At 46.6% G+C, this 19,023-nt stretch overlaps 1 protein-coding gene across 3 annotated transcripts in view; it reads right to left on the bottom strand.

The window, feature by feature from the left end:
- The window catches only part of PTAR1 (protein prenyltransferase alpha subunit repeat containing 1), a 59,630-nt gene that overhangs the window by 14,338 nt on the left and 26,269 nt on the right, over positions 1–19,023 (bottom strand). For 2 of the 3 annotated variants that reach the window (XM_038769476.1, XM_038769477.1), the window contains exons 3-5: positions 10,123–10,189; positions 8,050–8,154; positions 3,697–3,910 (exon numbers count right to left, since the gene is read on the bottom strand). In XM_038769476.1, coding sequence (XP_038625404.1) covers positions 3,697–3,910; positions 8,050–8,154; positions 10,123–10,189 — 386 coding nt within the window. Of the gene's footprint in view, positions 1–3,696; positions 3,911–8,049; positions 8,155–10,122; positions 10,190–18,254; positions 18,514–19,023 lie in introns of those variants that run through there. The other variant, XM_038769478.1, reaches the window with a different exon arrangement.

Below are 19,023 nucleotides of genomic sequence, written 5' to 3'. Positions count from 1 at the left end.
ACAGACAACAAAACAAAACATATTAACAAAATAAGATAAATAGAATAAATATGTACAAATAGAGTAATAAATACGTACAAACATATATACAGGTGATACAGGTGCTGTAGGGAGGGGAAGGAGAAGGCGGGGGGGGAGGGGGAGAGGAAGGAGGGGGCTCAGTCTGGGAAGGCCTCCTGGAGGAGGTGAGCTCTCAGTAGGGCTTTGAAGGGAGGAAGAGAGCTAGCTTGGCGGATGTGCGGAGGGAAGGTATTCCGGGCCAGGGGGAGGACATGGGCGGGGGGTCGACGGCGGGACAGGTGAGAATGAGGCACAGTGAGGAGTTTAGAGGCAGAGGAGCGGAGGGTGCGGGCTGGGCTGGAGAAGGAGAGAAGGGAGGTGAGGTAGGAGGGGGCGAGGTGATGGAGAGCCTTGAAGCCGAGGGTGAGGAGTTTTTACAACAAAAAAATCCAGCGAAAACAACCAAAAAACCCCCCCATAACATCCCAGAAAGATCTGAACTGGAAGGAAAAAAAGTGCTTCGGGACAGAACAGAGACTTTTAAGTGGACGCTGAAAAAGGGAAAAAACAAACAAACCCAAAAGCTGTAAATTGGAACTGAAAGGTATGCATTAGAAATCTCACACTAGTGATGGAACTCTAAGGCAGTGACCCTAGAGAACAAGGGGAGAAAATCAGGACTACTTCAGATGGAATGAGAGAGGTTGTGTGCTCTTCCGAATAGAGATGGATTAGCAAAAAGTACCTCTAGACTGTTCGAGTGTCTACCCGACCCAATCTATTCAAATTGCATCTAATCAAGGGAAACTGGGAAGAGTTGCATATTTTGAGGGAATTTTGCTATGTACGGACAACTGAACACTGCATATGCCCATCTGTTCATCTGTCTTTGCATGCATGTGAATGCACATCTACCCCATTGCCTGGGTTACATTTTTAAATAAAAAGTAGCTGAAGAGCTTGGTATAGAACCAGGACTTTGCTTGGGCAACCCCCAATTTTTGGAGGGACACCTAATTGCTAAATTTTTGGCATGTACTACCATAGAAAAAAAAAATAAGAATGGGAAATTTTGATTCAGGACTATGTGACGTATGACAACACATAAGTTTGAGAAAAGTTTTTCTACTATTTTTCAAAATCGTGAAAGAGCAAACCGTAAGAACAGCACACCTGGTTTCAGAAGAATTCAGGGAATGTTTCTGTAGCCTTTAACTCCGTTCTTACTCCGGTACCTGCCCTGAACCACAGGGCAAAACCATTCTTTCATTGTTAGTACACTACAGTAATCGTTGCTTCAAAAACTCCTTTCCTCCCCTTCTGAAATAGAATATCTCCCTAGCTGACAGTGGGCACAAAGCACACTGAGAGAACGTGTCGTCAGAAAGTTACTCGATTTACCACGGAGGGAATTGTTAACTTGAATCTACCCCAGTGTTTAGCAAAGAGTAAACACTTATACCGAATCCAAACTAAATCCCAATAAGGAGAATAAGGTTCTTTCATTTATTATGATGGACAACATTTGCTTAGAAATCCTGCCTCCCTCTGTCGCCCTAAAAATCTCCTGGAGATACTAGGTGTACTAGAAATAGAATGAATGAATGAAATAGCCATTAATAAACAAAACACCGCAAGTCCTTTCTACCGTACTCCCTCGTGCCTAACATACATGCACTTTGGATCTCTGGAGTCCCAAAAACCTTAAATTGAAGCACCTGTGCTCCTGCCACCATGGATGTGATCTTCCACTGCCAATCAAAATATTTGCAAAATCACACAAAACAGATCATTTCAACACCTGCACGCCCCCCGCCCCCAATTACCCTCCACTCATAAGCCGTGGGGAAGAGAATGCCTGCCTTTCAGAAACGGCCACTGCCAATTAGAGGAAGAACAGTTGAGTTCCAATTAATTATCCCGAGATCAGACACACACACACACACACACACACACTGGCAGACAAAAGAGTTTCCAGAAGAGGAACCAGGCTGCTCGTGCCATTTCCCTTCTTCATCTCCAGCTTTGGTTTGGGGAAGTTAGAGGAGAAGAGGTTGCTGGACCGGCTGATTTTTTTTGTTTGGTTTTGTTTTAATTATTATTATACCTTAGGTTGCTCTTACTTGCGTTCAAGGTGGCATCTTAAAGTAGGGAAAGTCTGACACCAAGTGATCTCCTTGCCATCAGAACATGAAAAATGGCATGTGACAGCCAATTCTGCACCCTTACTAAGGAAAAACACACACAGCTCGGGCAGTGGAGGTGGTAGCAGTGGTGAAAGAATGCAGTTAGGTCCAGCCTGCCTGCACAACAGAAGAACTGAACCACCTAGCAGTTGATCGATTAAAAAAGAGTAAAAAAAAAAAGTTTAAATCATCCCCCTTTCACTTCAAGTTATGTCAGGCCTCAACAACTTGACTTTGAGGTTTGCCGTACCTTAATTTCGGAGCTCAGCCAAATAAAGACCTCCAAGTTACGGCATACGAATTGTTCAGGGAATCTCATTCATCTCAAACGGAAATCTATAACCAGTTTATTTTGATTTTTTTTTTCCCATTAGGGGAGTGAATCATGATGCCCAGGAAGCTCCTGAAAAGGGGATTCTTGGGTCTTATGAAAAGGGTAACGAGGCATCTATTTCTGAATTAGCTATGATCAATCAATCAAATTTATTGAATGCTTACTGTGTGTGGAGCTCTGTACTAAGCGTTTGGGAGAGTACAATACAGCAGAGTTGGTAGATGTGGCCCTGGCCCACAAGGAGCTTACAGTCTAGAGGATGATGTCAAGGGAAAGCCTGCTTTCCCTCAACAATGGCTTTAAGGCACCCAGTCCGCTCACCCCCTCCGCGGCTCAGTGGAAAGAGCACGGGCTTTGGAGTCAGAGGTCATGGGTTCAAATCCCGCCTCTGCCAACTGTCAGCTGTGTGACTTTGGGCAAGTCAACTTCTCTGTGCCTCAGTTACCTCATCTGTAAAATAGGGATTAAGACTGTGAGCCCCCCGTGGGACAACCTGATCACCTTGTAACCTCCCCGGCGCTTAGAACAGTGCTTTGCACATAGTAAGTGCTTAATTAATGCCATCATTATTATTATTATTACCTCACCTCACTGATCTCCTGCTCCAACCCAGCCTGCTCACTTCTCTCCACTTCTCTCCTATCGATAACTTATTTTCATGTCTGTCGACCCCACTGGGCTGTGTTCTTTGTTGTCAGGGATCGTGCCTACTAAACTCTACTGTACTGTACTCGCCCAAACGCTCAGTACAGTGCACTGCACACAGTAAGCGCTCAGTAAATACCTTTGGAAGCACAGGTGAGGTTGAAAGCTCCACCCAGGGCAGATCCAGAGATCAGCCCATAGGAGAAGGGATGATTGTTACCGTTTGTGCAGCTGGGTAGTTGCGTGAGCTGTGACCCTTAATGGCAAGAACGCACCTTTTCACCCATCCCAACGTCCTTTCTCCTCTACCAACTCAGCCATTACCGCAAACTGCTAACAGATAGAAGCTATCCCGGTGAGGAACGCGTCCAAGATGGGGTAAAAAGAACAATACCTGTCCCATCCCCCCAAAGCCTCAACTGCATAAGCCCTCTCGGCATTTGCCGAGACACCGAAAATCCCTTAAGGCGCTCTCAAGTCCAGCAGGGATTATAAAAATGTCAAAGCCCCGATATTCTGCCCATACATTACCTTGATATGCAGTTTTCCCAAGTGTTGCAAAACCCAGATACGGTGGGACCAGGCGTTATAGTTACTTGGATATCGCCCGGCAGCTTCGCCGCAGACCTCCATCTCTTCCTGCACGACCCGTTGCATCCTTTCCACGGGAACTGTCTCCACATGTCCCTTTGTCACCAATGTGGACAAGGAGTTTTCCTGAAATAGTTGTTGCAGCACCCATCGCCTAGTTGAATGGCAAAGCAGATTTAAGTTGGTAAAAGAGAGAGAGAGAGAGAGGGGAGGGGAGGAAGGAAAAATCATTTTGGTTGCTGATTTGGCTTCCATTTTGACACTTGCAAACGGTACAAAACAGTTAATTTGCCTACTGATACGAAATATTAAGAGCATGGCAAAAGTGAATTGAATATAGCAAGGGGTTGGAGAAACCTAGACTAGGCTGGGAAGAGGAATTTTAAGCTGATCGGAAACAGAAAGTCAACCACAGACTATTACATAAGCAAATCAGTATCTATTTCTCACAAAGGTTGATTGATTCGATACAGAGGCTTCAACTTAGCAAAATTAGAAATCTCCAGGTTTGCTTTCACTGAAATCATTTTCACACACTTCATACATTCAAAATGTTAATTTTTAGAATTTTGAAATGTTAGTACACCATAAAGCCAGACTGCACAGGGCACAAGTCCTACATTTAAGGTTATGTGATAAAATGGCGCAGCTGATGTAGTCTGGACTCAGGATCTTGCCCCCTTCTGTCTGAAATCCACAAGCCGCAGTGAGTTTAGAGAGAGAAGTAGGTCAGTGGCAGTGATCGAGCAGGAAATCATTAATCCAAGGTTCATTACTGTATTACAGAGAGTATCCTGGGGGCCCTGCCGTCACCCAGTACTTTGTTGGCTTTCGTGATCATTATTATTATCATTTATGGTATTTCATCAATCAGCCGTATTTATTGAGCGCTTACTATGTGCAGAGCGCTTGGGAAGTACAAATTGGCAACATACAGAGACAGTCCCTACCCAACATTGGGCTCACAGTCTTCACAGTATTTGTGAAGCGCTTGCTTTGTGCCAAGCACTGTACTAAGCCCTGGGGTGGATACCCGCTCATCAGACTGGACGCAGTCCATGTCCCGCATGGGGCTCACAGTCTTAATCCTCATTTTGCAGATGAGGTAACTGAGGGCCAGCGCGGTGAATTGACTTGCCCAAGGTCGCCGCTCAGCAGACAAGCGGCCGAGCCGGAATTAGAACCCAGGACCTCTGCCTCCCAGGTGTGGGCTCTTTCCACTGGACCACGCTGTTTCCCTGCGGGGGCTCTCCTCCAACAGTTTCCTCATGGACCCCTGCCGCTCACCTGAAATTGGTCCCCAAGAACTCACCTCCCTCCCTAGCTCCATGACTCACTCCCCCCCAACCTGAACTCCCACGTACTTTTCTCTTGCCTTCACTCCTTCAACATCCCGGGCATCTCCCATCTTCAACCTTTTGTGCTGTCCTGCACCCTCAACTTTTCCCACTGTAAGTTATGTCACTTGGTGGGGGAAGCGGGGCTGGGGGAAGGACGGGCTCCAAATGGTTCCCAGAGCCACGGTCCTAACACTTTTGCCTGTTTGCAGGCCGCAGTCTTCTAGACTGTGAGCCCACTGTTGGGTAGGGACCGTCTCCATATGTTGCCAACTTGTACTTCCCAAGCGCTTAGTACAGTGCTCTGCACACAGTAAGCGCTCAATAAATACGATTGAATGAATGAATGCAATCGGCTAGATCATCAGTGGCCTCTCACTGCAGAAACAAATCAGTGATCAGCTCTAGGTGAAGAGAGAGATTATTGAAAAGAAGCCTATTCTTGGGACCCCAGTGTTTGGCGATACTAGCTAGGCTCCATTTTTCTCTTGAAATCCTACCACATCTCTTAGTTCGTACCTCTTTTGCTGCGTAAAATTTTTTTAAAAACTTAAGTCACCGAAGCTTAAAAAAAATAAAACCCTTAGATAGCCCAAGTTGGTTTTCGAGCAGCTTTTGACTGTGTAGTATAATAATAATAATAATAATGGGATTTATTAAGCGCTTACTATGTGCAAAGCACTGTACTAAGCGCTGGGGAGATTACAAGGAGATCAGGTTGTCCCACGGGGGGCTCACAGTCTTAATCCCCATTTTACAGATGATGAGGGAACTGAGGCCCAGAGAAGTTAAGTGACTTGCCCAAAGTCACACAGCTGACAATTGGCAGAGCCGGGATTCGAACCCATGACCCCTGACTCCAAAGCCCGGGCTCTTTCCACTGAGCCACGCTGCTTCTCTATACCACCAGGTCCTTCTGGTGATAGTCATATTGACCTTTTTTTTGATACAGCGAAGAACTAGAAAGTAATCCTTTTTCTTGCAATACAGCAACTACTGTTGGTACTACGTGAAAAACAAAAGTTTCCTTTTCCGTTACGGCGTTCTTATCCGTTTCTAGACTGTGAGCCCGTTGTTGGGCAGGGATGGTCTCTATTTGTTGCCGAATTGTACTTTCCAAGCTCTCAGTACAGTGCTCTGCACGCAGTAAGCGCTCAGTAAATACGACTGAATGAACTAGTGAGGATGAACTAGTCAGTGGTGAGGAAAAGAATGAAGAGAAAGCTGCTTAAATGGAAACTGGAAATCAACAATGCGTAAAGCAAGTGCTTAGAATTTCCTTGTCATGTCGGGGTCAGAAAGGAAAGAGTTGTGTTTTCTGAGGTTTAAGAAGCTGGGTATTATCATGATTTTGAAGTAGAGCACTTGAATGAACTTCTTTCCACCCTCATGCGAATATATATTTCCACTCAATTGATTGTGACCACTAGTTGTAAAGATTTTTGTCTGTCTCCCCCATGAGAATGGGAGCTCCTTGTGAGCAGGGGACGTGCCACTTTGTTTCTTCTATAGACCTTAAGCACCCAGTACAGTAGATCACACCAAGTGGGCACTCAGTAAATGTTACTACTACTATTGCCAACTTGTACTTCCCAAGCGCTTAGTACAGTGCTCTGCACACAGTAAGCGCTCAATAAATGCGATTGATTGATTGATTGATTGCATTTGTAGCCTCGGGGGAGAGAGTGGAGAGAGAAGGGTCGGGGGGCAGCAGAAGAGGGCCCAAGATCAACATTCAGCCCACCAATTTGTTCTTTCAGTCAATCGCACATCACTATGCCCAGCAAAATTTAAAATCTTCCTAATACCATCACTGCAAATGAGGACAATCAATATCATGTCTATTCGCACGAGAAACAGCGTGGCCTGCTTGAAAGGGTACAGACTGGAATTTCAGAGGAACTGGGTTTGAATATCAGCTCTGCCACTTGCCTGCTCTGGGACCGTCACTTCATAGCTAAGTGCCTCAGTTTCCTCATCTGTTCAATGGGGATTCACTACCTGTGAGCCCCATGTGGGACAGAGACTGTGTCCAACCTAAATGCCTTGAATCTACTCCAGTGTTTACTACCGTACTTGCCACATGATCAGCTCTTAAGTAGCACAATTATTATTACGAGAAATGCTGTACGCTTATGTGGAAATGGCACAACGGTCTAGATTTAGGAAATACCATATCAGTTTTATTTGTGCAGTCAACAGCCTACTAAAATTTATTTAAAATGGCCTTATAGCCCCCAAATCATTGCCGACTATACTAAGTGCTAGATTTGCATGCTCATTTAATACAATTTACTTCATTTTTATACACTTTTAATTCCACACGATTACATGGACGAGCCGGAGAAAACATAAAACTACACATCACTAAACAACACTGGTTTTAATGGCTGGCAGAAATTATGTTCTCCAGTTAAATATGCATCTTATTTACAGAATTTAGTTTCTTTAAAATGTAACCTATAATAACCACTAGTAAGTAAAATGCCCTTTGATAATTTGACTGTGAGCTCTGGTAAAGAACCGTTCCTTTGATATTACTTTACTGTTCAGCTAAGGAGACTTTAGCTGGTAAAAATTCAGTTAAAAAAAAAAAAAAGGTCAGAAGGGACCCAAAGAGTCACTGTTGAAAGCTTTTATTTTCTCTTGTGTTCCTTTTGTTTACCGGCAGAGTCCTTGCAAGATGCAGTATCCAGAAACCCAAAATCATATATTTGCAAAAAGCAAAACCAAAATTCTTCCTTTTCAACTTCCACAAGGAACCCAGGCTGATTCCTTCACACTTTTAGTAAATGCTCAAAGAAGAAGGCTCATATACCTGTTATTCAAATCATCCTTACCAGAAAAAAAACAAATACCTTTTATTAAGCCAAGCCGTAAAGCTGTACAATGGTTGTCTAAATATTTCCCTTCCCACCCATTCCCTAAGCATATTTTGATCTTAAATTGGACCAACCTGTGAATCCATGTTTCTGGGCTCTTAGGAAACTTAGTTAATGCCAACTTCCCCAGGTACAAGTCTTTAATTGGGTTTAAAGTACCAGACAGAATCAACTCTTTCCTGGAGAAGAGAAACAAAAGAACCGTTATTTTGGTCTTTTCCCTAAAACAATCAACACTCTGGGAAGCAAGCTCATATGAAAGCGAATTAAACAAGATTTAGCAGTAAACCACTCCCCAAATGCTGCAATGCTCAACAGCACATTTTTGTGTTCTACGAAAAATGGATTCCTAGATTCAAAACGAAAGCTCTAGAATTTAGATCTACTTTTAGAAGCCATGCTCATCTGCTTTAGCTACCTAATCAAAAGACCACATCAGCGGCCAATTCAGCGGTATTTATCGAGGGACTGCTGTATGTGGAGTTCTATACTAAGCACTTAAGAATAGACTAGAAACAGAACTAGTCCCCAACCTCAGGGAATTTACACTCTAAAGAGGGGAGGCAAGTAGTCATAAATCATTTATAAATAGGAGGAGCAGGGGAAAGGGCAAAGATAAAGCAGATGCCAGCACAAATACTCATCTCATTAATACGGGAGGAATTTAAACAAGTACCGTAGCACCCTTAAAAAGATAGTTGTGTCAGTAAAGGCAAAGGATTGTTAACAATTCTGAATTTGAGGTGGGGAAAAAAACTAAGCAATCCATCTCTAAACTCTGGCAACCGACACAATCACAGAGACTTTGCCTCCGAAGATACCGGGGCGTAGAACCCTGTTGGATACTTTCAGTTACAGAAAATAACTGTCCTTGAAAATAATGATGATGATGGCAGCAGTAATAGGATTTGTTAAGCACCGTGCACTGGGGCATAGACAAATTCATCAGGTCAAACACAGTTCCTGTCCCCCCTGAGGCTCGCAGTCTAAGTAGGAGGGAAAAGAGGCATGTGATCCCCATTTTAAAGATGAGGAAACCGAGGCACAAAGAAGTTAAGGGACTTGCCCAGAGTCACACAGCAAGCCAGTGGCCAAGCTGGAATTAGAACCCAGGTCCTCTGGCTCCGAGATCCATATTCTTTCCACTAATCCACCTGCTTCCCAAACATACTACTGTACAACAGCAGTGGTTCCCGAAAAGTGTGTCGCTATGTCAGAATCGATCTTCTCACAGAAACAGCATCTTAAGTGGAGGGGTTGGCTCCCGAGCATATTTTTTGCCAAAATAACCCAGAATCGTGTGGGCAATCAGTCAATTCTAAATGAATAATGTAGCCACGCTGATGTATTTAGAATCACTGTGAGAAGCAGCATGTCCTAACGGAAAGAGCTCGGGAGTTGGAAGACCTGTGTCATTTGCTGTGTTACTTCCTTGTGCCTCAGTTATTTCACTTGTAAAGGGGGGGGGGGGTTAAAACTGTGAGCCCCATGTGTGACCTAGATTGTGTCCAACCTGATTATATGTACCCCAGCGCTTAGTACAGTGCCTGACACATAGTAAGTGCTTGACAAAGACTATAAAAAACCCCCAACAAAACAAAAAACAGAGAGGTTCTTCAATAAGGTAGCTGACTTCTACTTCATTACGTCCCAGGTGACTCCTCCTGACAATCAGGTAACTTCCTTCCCCCACCCAACCCCCTTTAAACTTTCTCCCCCATTCTGGCTTTTAAGATTGATCCCCCCCGCCTCCCACACACCACCTGAGTCCTAGGAGTTAGTTGTCATAAAGGAGGTTACAGTTTTATAAAGCTGAAGCAAGATATAAATTGTGAAATGCTCTACGTGCCACTCATCCCTACAGACAAATTTGTTTTATTTCAGCAACCGATGAATTAACCGGGAAAGGTGTAGAAAAAGCAAAATTTGCAAATGCATAGGCAAATACTGCTAAGCTAATTAGTAACAAGCAACATGTGGCAATATCTAAAGAAGGAACTGCTATGGACAGACGGGAAAAGGCACATTTTATCGGAAGAGCTACTGCTGGCTTATCAAATTACATGCAAAAACAAAAAGCTTATGGCTTGCTGACTTCAGAAATCCGGCCAAGGACTTTATGTCATCGTCTGCTAAGTGTGACATACCTTACATTCCACGCAGTGGTAAAGTCTGGGTTTAGAAGCAGCAGCGTACATGTTACATCTATCAATTCTAAAAGATAAAAAAAGTTACGTTCAAGATGGACAGGACCACACCTTAACACTGTTTCATTTCCCAGTTCTCTCCCCAAATCCCTCTTCTTAACACGACATTCACACAACAGTTCACTTACCTGAGTTAACAGCGAAGTGCCAGTCTTCAGGATGCTAGTTTAAAAGGGTATCGAGAATATTCTCTCTTCCTCCACAAGTAGGTCTTTAAAAAAAGAATAAAATCGCTATCTGCTGCCTTGATGAGGTAGTGAAAATTGATCCTTCTCCCTATTACTACAATAGCAAATCCAGTATTTTAAGTCTGTAATTTCAGTAGTACTGAACTGTGGCTTTGGTCGAGACATAATATTGGTTTTTATATAATTCTCCTGTAATTGATACTCAACCCAAACCCCAACAAGTTTAACCCCAAAGTGCCCAACTACGACAGATGATCACTTGATTGTAAACCGTGAGGTGAAAATTGAAGATTAAACATTTTTACAGTTATTCATTTACAACATAGGTATCTTTCCATCGACACATCGTCACTTGCTTTCAGGTAACAAATAAATGCTACTGTGGCTAAAAGAAGAGCAAAACTAATTACACATAGGACAGTCATCTAAATGCATGGTTCATATGCTGGCCCACTAGAGTTGGAGATTCTAGAACTAATTCAGTAATAAGTAATAAATAGAAACAACAATAAATACCTGGCTCCCTTTTCTCTCCCCCACCCCTTTCCCCAAACACACGAGACAGATTTTAATGACTGAATAAACTAGATTATGGTGTAGGTGGGTGATGAAATCAGGAATAATTTTAATATATCCCTTCTCACTCCCTACCTCTGCAGTCTTCCTTTGCTCATTAGCATTGACAGAGATGAAAAGAAAAGTCATTTTCTGTGTAGCTCCCCACTGGGTACAGTGATTATGCCGCACGTGTCATCTTGGAAGGGTCAGTTTAATCACGATGAGGTGAGTGTGCTTTCAAACTTCCCCTGAATCATTATCCCTAGCTTTTCAGTTAACAGTTGCCACATGACTCGGGTGGTTGAGTGACCACCTAGTTCTCCGTCATGTATGTAAACTACCCTGTGCGTTTGATGCCATGAGCCCCTTCGTTCCCCCTCCTTAGAGGGAACTAGGGAGTTACCATATACATTTACCAACACCCCTTTCCCAAATCATACTTGTAGCATACTGCAGAGGACTGAGGATTGAAACTCTTTGGAGGACCAAAAGAAAGAGGCAAAGGTCATGAAAGTCAGCAGTGATGTCAATTTCACAAACAGGCTAACTTCACAATAAGAACTGGCGGGTATTTATCTCTCAATTTAATTTCTAAAGTTCTAAAATACTTACATTTCTCCCTTAAAGTCCCCAAACAAGTTCAAATTTAGGAACTTCCAGACAGCAATGGAGGGAAATTATAGAATAGTCTTCCCTACAAGACTCACATCACCTGTCTGAGAAAGAGGAGTATGATACATATAGCTCCTGAATTCGGAAGTTCTGTGTGGAAGTGAACATCTCATCCCCTTTTTTTCATGCACGACAGAAAATAAGCAATCATGACAAATGGCAACTGCTGAAATATGTATTTACACATCACATGAATGCGTTTTGAAAATGGAAGTGCAGCCTGATTGAGAGAGGTGTTGATCTGAAGCAGCACCAGATTCCTATCATCATTTTCCTTGTCACATCTTTAGAGGAAGGAGACACCGGCTCCTTGTTTTTCTTTTAGAAAATGTCCATTATCAGCTGCCAGGCAATTCCCGATGAGGCACTTGCATCTCCAGCCCTCATTCCACAAACTATGATGAAATCTGATAGATGGAAGGAAGCCCTGCGGCCGCCGCGCAGAAATCACTGCCAGATGGCACCCATGTAGCGAGCAGTAGCCCTGACCGAGAAGCTGCTTTATCATTTCAAGCCAGTTAACCCGGTGGCCAAGATTACTCATATTAAATCCTATTCCTCTCCACCTCGTGCATTTGAAATATGGCATTAGGCTTCAGAAGAAATGGAAGATCTTCGCAGCTATACTGCTGCAAGACCAGGACCCCACGAAAAAGGCCACAATCCAGCTCCTTGAGCAGTTCCATCAGCGCCATTCATAGGCCGTTCTCAACATCAAGTAGCAAGATAGGATCCCAACCAATCAATGGTACTCACTGAGCACTTACTGTGCACTAAACTCGTGGGCGAGCACACTACACAACAGAGTTGGTGGACACGATCCCTGCCCACAAGAAATTTGCGGTCCGGAGGCGGGGAAGTCAGTCTACTCACACTGAAGCCAAATCCTCCTCCACACAGTGGGGCGGGTGAGGAGAATAAATAATGGTAGAAAGCCCCCAAACTGCGGTAAGGGTGAACTAAAAGTTAGACAACCGAAAGCAAGGGTGGCAGCAGAAATGTCTCCCACTGCTCCAAGCACTTGTAGTCCACTTTGGCTACGGCATCAGCCTCCTCGTTGACCTCCCTGTCTCTCCCCACTCCAGTCTTTACTTCACTCTGCCGCCCGGATCATTTTTCTAACAAAACCATTCGGCCCACGTTTCCCCACTCCTCAAGAGCCGCCACTGATTGCCCATCCACGTCCGCATCAAACAGAAACTCTTTACCGTCGGCTTTAAAGCACTCAGTCAACTCACCCCCATCTCACCTCGCGGATTTCCGACTACAACCCAGCTTGCACGCTTCCCTCCTCCAACGTCAAGCTACTCGCTGGACCTCGAGCTCGCCTGTCTCACTGCCGGCCCCTCGTCCTCCGGCCTGGAACTCCCTCCCCCTTCATATGACAGACCACCACTCTCCCCACCTCCACGCCCCTTCTAAAATCCCATCTCCTCCATGACACCTTCCCTGACTGAGCCCTCATTTCCCCAACTCGCTCTCCCCTCTGCTTCACCTATGCGCTTGGATCGGTACCCTTTAAACACTCGATATTCACCCCACCCTCAGCCCCACCCACATCCGTAATTCATTTTAAGGTCTTCCTCCCCCCTCTAGAGTGTAAGCTCCTGGTGGGCAGGGAATGTGTCTCCCAACTCCGTTGTACTGTGCTCTCCCAAGCGTTTAGTAAACTGCACACAGTAAACACTCAACAAATACTACTGATTTAAGGAGACAGTAAAATGCAGCCTCAAGCAACGTGGCAGCACAGCTGAAAGCTGGTAGAACCCTCATAGAAAGACCAGCTTGGACTACTGCAATCAAGAAAGGAGCATCTCGCTATGAGCAAAAATTCAAGAGGAGAGACAAAAGTGAAAACACCACCAGTCGCTGTTAATTCCCCAAACCAGGGAAAAACCTTTGTGTGCATTATGTGGATAGGCCTGTCTGTCGACTCTATCATCCTCTTCGCTGCATTTTCGCCCACATTCACAACCAGCAGTAAACAGAACCGACTACTAGCCTTTTTTTTTTTTTTGCATCCACATCCCTACACTCCCCACCTGGAACTCCTCTTTCTTTCACACTTACCAGACCACATCCAGTCAATCAAATTATATTTATAGAGCACCTACTATGTGTGGAGCACCATACTAAGAGGTAGCAAGAGTCCAGTTGATATCAGAGACATGATCCCTGCCTAAAAGGATCTTACAATCAAATGGAGATTGACAAGCACACCGTAATTTACAGGGAAGAAGAACCGCTTAAATGACAAAGTCCATAAATTGATGTGTCCGAAAGTGGGAGGCTGTGAGCGCAAAAGTGCTGAGGTGCTAGTTGCGGGGACGTAACCTGAATAGAAGGAAAATCACTGGGCAATGCTTTTTGGAGAATGTGAGATGTCTGAAGTACTTTGAAGGCGGGGAGAGTTAAGATCTGGCAGATTGGAAGAGGAAGGGGGTTTCCGGACAGCAGGAAGTGTTAGCCAAGGGTTGGAGGTGGGATATTCGAGAATGAGGCACAGTGAGGTGAGTTTGGGAGGAATGGAGAATGAGAGTTGGGGTGTAGCGGCACACGAGAGTGGGGAAGGGAGAAAACTGATGGAATGTGTTAAAGCCAATGGTCAGGTGTTTCTGTGTGCTGTGACATGGAATGGGCAATTAGGGAAGATTTTTGAGGAGTGATGTGTGCAGAATGATATTTGGGGAAAGATACCTTGAGCAACAGAGTGAAGTTTAGGCTAGAGAGGGAACAGGCTGGAGGCAGAGAGAAGACTGAAGGCCAGCCGCAATGTGACACAGGGTGGTGGCCTTTTCGATGGTGAGGAAGGGACAGATGGGGGAAATATTACGGAGCAATCAATCACCTTGCCCCTCCTACTTCTCCGCACTACTCTCCTACTTCCAACCCAGCCCACACACTTTGCTCCTCTAATGCCAGCCTACTCACTGTATCTCTATCTCGCCGCCGACCTCTCGCCCACAACGGGCCTCTGGCCTGAAATGTTCTCCCTCTTCACATATGGGAGCCCCAGATGACATGGGGTAGGCTCTCTTTCTCCCCACCGCCCCCTTCCCAGGCAGTAGGCCTCTCCATTCCAGTGTTAAATGGATCAAGGCTGGAGGCTCAGCCTGTTACTCCATCCTCTTCCCTGAAGTCTCATGGTAGTGAAAAGGGAAAAAAGGGGAGCCAGACCAGAGGCTTGGAGGACATCCACGGTTAGGGGGTGAGGCAGAAGAAAGGCAAGGGGAGGAAACCGGGAAGGAGTCCACCAGACAGGAAGGAGGAGAACCAGGAGAGGACGGTTTTGGCAAAACCAAGATTAGCTAGCATTTTCAGAAGGGAGCGGCCCACAGCGTCAAAGAAGGGTTAGGATTAATAATGATGTTCGCATTTATTCAGCGCTTACTGCATGCCACGCACCGTGCTAAGCATTGGGGTAGTTGGCAAGATTCATTCATTCATTTGTATTTGTTGAGCGCTTACTGTGTGCAGAGCACTGTACTACGCTCTTGGGAAGTACAAGTTGACAACATGTAGAGCCGGTCCCTGCCCAACAACGGGCTCAGAGAATTGGCATTTTGGAATAGAGGATAGAGACTAGAATAGAGCCCATTACGTCTGGTAAGGAGGTCACTGGTGACTCTGGAAAGCAAGGAGTCTGTAAACCCACCGTACAACTCATTTGAGGTGTTCGGACAGGAATGGGAGCAGGTAAATGGGACAATAGCTGGAGGGTGCAGTGGGGGAAACGAGCCCGGTTGAAGGCAAAGGAGGCATCAGAAAGTGAGGGCTTGAAGCGGGGCAGTCAGAGAGGGAAGAAGAGTGGGAAAGGGATCAGAGGCCCAGGAAGCAGGGCGGGGGAGATTTTGAAAGGAGGCCGACCATCTCTGGAGAGACGGCTGGAAAGGAGGAGTGGACGCCGGAGGAAGTTGGGAAGATCAGGGGAAACTTGCCCCTGATGTTTTCAAAATTGTTAATGTGTAGCTGGCCCAGTTACTGAGGGCGAGAGAATGGGGAGGAGGGGGACTAGGGGCATCAGAAGGGAGTTGAGGGCCTGGAATAACGGATGGGGCAATGGGTATGGCAGTCCTGAGGGAGGAAGATAGTTGCTGAGCAGAAGCAAAACCCAGAATTATAGCAAGCAAGGGGTGAATTAGAAGTGGCCTGGATCTCCACTAACTGTGCTGGGCAGGGTGAGCGAGCGCAGGAGTGGAGGAAGTGTACTGGGGGTGGGGGGGTGGGAGTCATCATCATCATCATCAATCGTATTTATTGAGCGCTTACTATGTGCAGAGCACTGTACTAAGCGCTTGGGAAGTACAAATTGGCAACATATAGAGACAGTCCCTACCCAACAGTGGGCTCACAGTCTAAAAGGGGGAGACAGAGAATAAAACCAAACATACTAACAAAATAAAATAAATAGAATAGATATGTACAGGTAGAATAAATAGAGTAATAAATATGTACAAACATATATGCACATATACAGGTGCTGTGGGGAAGGGAAGGAGGTAAGATGGGGGGGATGGAGAGGGGGACAAGGGGGAGAGGAAGGAAGGGGCTCAGTCTGGGAAGGCCTCCTGGAGGAGGTGAGCTCTCAGCAGGGTCTTGAAGGGAGGGAGAGAGCTAGCTTGGCAGTTGGGCAAAGGGAGGGCATTCCAGGCCCGGGGGATGACGTGGGCCGGGGGTCGATGGCGGGACAGGCGAGAACGAGGTACGGTGAGGAGATTAGCGGCGGAGGAGCGGAGGGTGCGGGCTGGGCTGGAGAAGGAGAGAGTCGTGATCAGTGAAAGGATGAGGTAGGTGAGGGACTTGAATTTGGTGGACAGAGCAGTGTGGATTTGTGCATCGAGAGGGGAGAGGTGGTTGGGAGCCCAGGTGGGGCTTGATGCCTTGAGATAGAAGTAGGGGGATCTAAAGATCAGGAGAGAACATGTCTGCTAATTCTCTTGTACTGTACTCTCTCTAAGTGCTTAGTACAGTGCTCGGCACCGAGTAAGCTCTCGCTAAATACAACTGATAGATAGAGGACGGGCCTGGGAGTCGGAAGGAGCTGGGTTCTAATCCCGGCTCTGCCACGCGTCTGCCGTGTGACTCGGGGCAAGTCCCTTGACGTCTCTGCCCCTCAGTTACCTCATCTGTAAAGACTGTGAGCCCCTGTGGGACATGGAGCGTGTCCACCCTGATTAGCTCGCCTTTACCCCAGTGCTTAGAACACTGCCTGGCATATAGTACGACCTTAACGAACACCATAAAAACAAATTGTTAGGAGGTTATGTGTTCCAAAAAGTTCTGGAACAACTGCGATGTCACACTGTGTGACGTGATGACGTCGTGGGCTGGAGCATTGACTGGATGCCCCAGCCCCCCCCTTCTGGACTTCTACCCAACAGACGGGGGGCAGACACCCCCAACAAGGAAACCATTATCCTTCTCCCCTTCCCCACCTCCACAGCAGCTCTATCCACAGCCCAGCGGGCAAGATGGGTCTGCAGTTCGCGTCAGACCCCTCCTGCTCAGACCAGATGTTTCCCTTCTCCCGGGAACATCACCCGTCCACCCCAGTGGTGGCATGGGGGGAGAGGGTGCAAGTGGACCCCCCCAGTCACCTCCCTCACCCTGGAAGCCGAGCTCAGGCCGAGGGTCAGAGAGGCGGCAGTTGAGGGATCGTGCCGGCTAAACTGGGCCAGTCGCAGGGTGCCAAAAGGACCATCACCGCTCGACAACTTTTTAGAAGGGCAAAGGCCGTTCTGAGACTCGCCCCTTATATTGGAGCAAGACTTCCAGGCCATTCTGGCTTACTTCCGGCCCTGATTTCAGAGTGGAGAGGTAGAAATGGGACGACTGGTGCCCAGATCCAGGTCGTCTCCAAGCTGGCGAATGGGTAAGGTGCGGCGGAGCAGGAGGTCGGCAGAACTGAAAAGGACCAGGAAGCAGACGGCTGGGATGTCATCGGGATAATCCACAAGAAAGTTGAAGTCCCCAAGGATCAGTGGAGAAGTAGATTTTGAGGGAGAGGCGACAGTCACTCGGAAAAGCAGGGGCAGGGTCACAACGGGTGGTAGGGGAAAGGGCAGGAGCTTCAAAGGAGAAGGCGAGGGAGGGAGGGAGGTGGGGGAAAGGCAGCATTGGGGCCCTAGAAGTAGGTCAACCCCTCCCTCTCTTCCCGGGAGCCGGGGGAATGGCAGGAGGGACGTGATCCCATGGGAGAGAGAGGCAGGGAATACAGTATCATCTGGTGTGAGCCAAAGCACGCAGAGGGCAAGGAGGAGGAGTTGAATGGAACGGGAATGGGTCGAGGAGAAAGGGGAGTCTGCCCACGAGGGGGTCCGGGGAGACTGGAGAAGGGAGTGGGGCAAGGGGTGGAAGTGAGTTAGGAGCGAATTCAAGGAGCACGATGCTGGTGGTGGTTGGCGAGAAAGGATAACAGGGATGAAGGGAGCAGAATGGATCCTTGAGGACAGAGGGGGCGTGCACAACTGCCAATATTCTAATATTCGTGCAGGCAGGGGCAGTAGAAGAGGCTAAGGGAGCGGGTTGTGCGGTGTGTCTGAGGCCGGGATCAGTGGGGTGGTTCAAGAGGCTGAGGAAACAGGAGAGGAGCGGGCATCTAGGCCCTCTGGTACAGAGCCTTCCGGAGCTTCAGAGCCTTCTAGAAAAACTTACCTTGAGGGGACATTTCCCAACTAATTTCCACTAGCCGGGTCATGTCAGCCTAACAACCATCCTTGGCACTTGACAAATATGTACGCATTTACGTGCAGGCAGAGCCCATGATCCAACGAGGCCGGATTTGAGATCTGTTCCAGAACTTCTGGGAAAAATATGGAATTCTTCTGTGCACCCTACATCGAACACCACTGCACCACCGTTTAATCTTCAGATCAGTCTTTCAGAAGCAGCGGGGCCTAGTGGAAAGAGCATGGGCCTGGGAGCCTGCTGGGTGACCTCGGGCAAGTCACTTAACTTCTCTGGGCCTCGGTTTCCTCATCTGTAAAATGGGGATTAAATCCCACTCCATCTTGCTTAGAGTGTGAGCCCCATATGGGGCAGGGGCTGTGTCCAACCCGATTCTCTTGTATCCACTCCAGTGCGCAGTACAGTTTTTGGCGCCCAGTAAGCATTTAACAAATACCATAATTACTAATCACTACTTAGCATGACATCACAACATTAAATGAGGAGCTGTAATATGGTAATGAATCTTTGCAGGACGCTGAAGACGTAGGAGAGCACGTTCTGTTGACTGTTGTAGTGGTTTTCAACTTTGGTGAAGAACTTGTCCAAGTTGGGGTAAACATCAGCCACCTTCTTTTTTCTTCACCAAGTACCTTCTTGTAGGTTAAGTTCTTCTGAACCTCTCAACTCCGTTCTGCATCAGGGTCTTCGCTGATTTTTATAAATTCATCCGTTTTCTTGAGAATTCACGCGAGGC

Source organism: Tachyglossus aculeatus, chromosome X4, assembly GCF_015852505.1.
Source record: "Tachyglossus aculeatus isolate mTacAcu1 chromosome X4, mTacAcu1.pri, whole genome shotgun sequence".
NCBI classification, from domain to species: domain Eukaryota; kingdom Metazoa; phylum Chordata; class Mammalia; order Monotremata; family Tachyglossidae; genus Tachyglossus; species Tachyglossus aculeatus.
The sequence above is the reverse complement of the archived record's forward strand: the minus strand, read 5'-3'. Positions and strand labels throughout refer to the sequence as shown.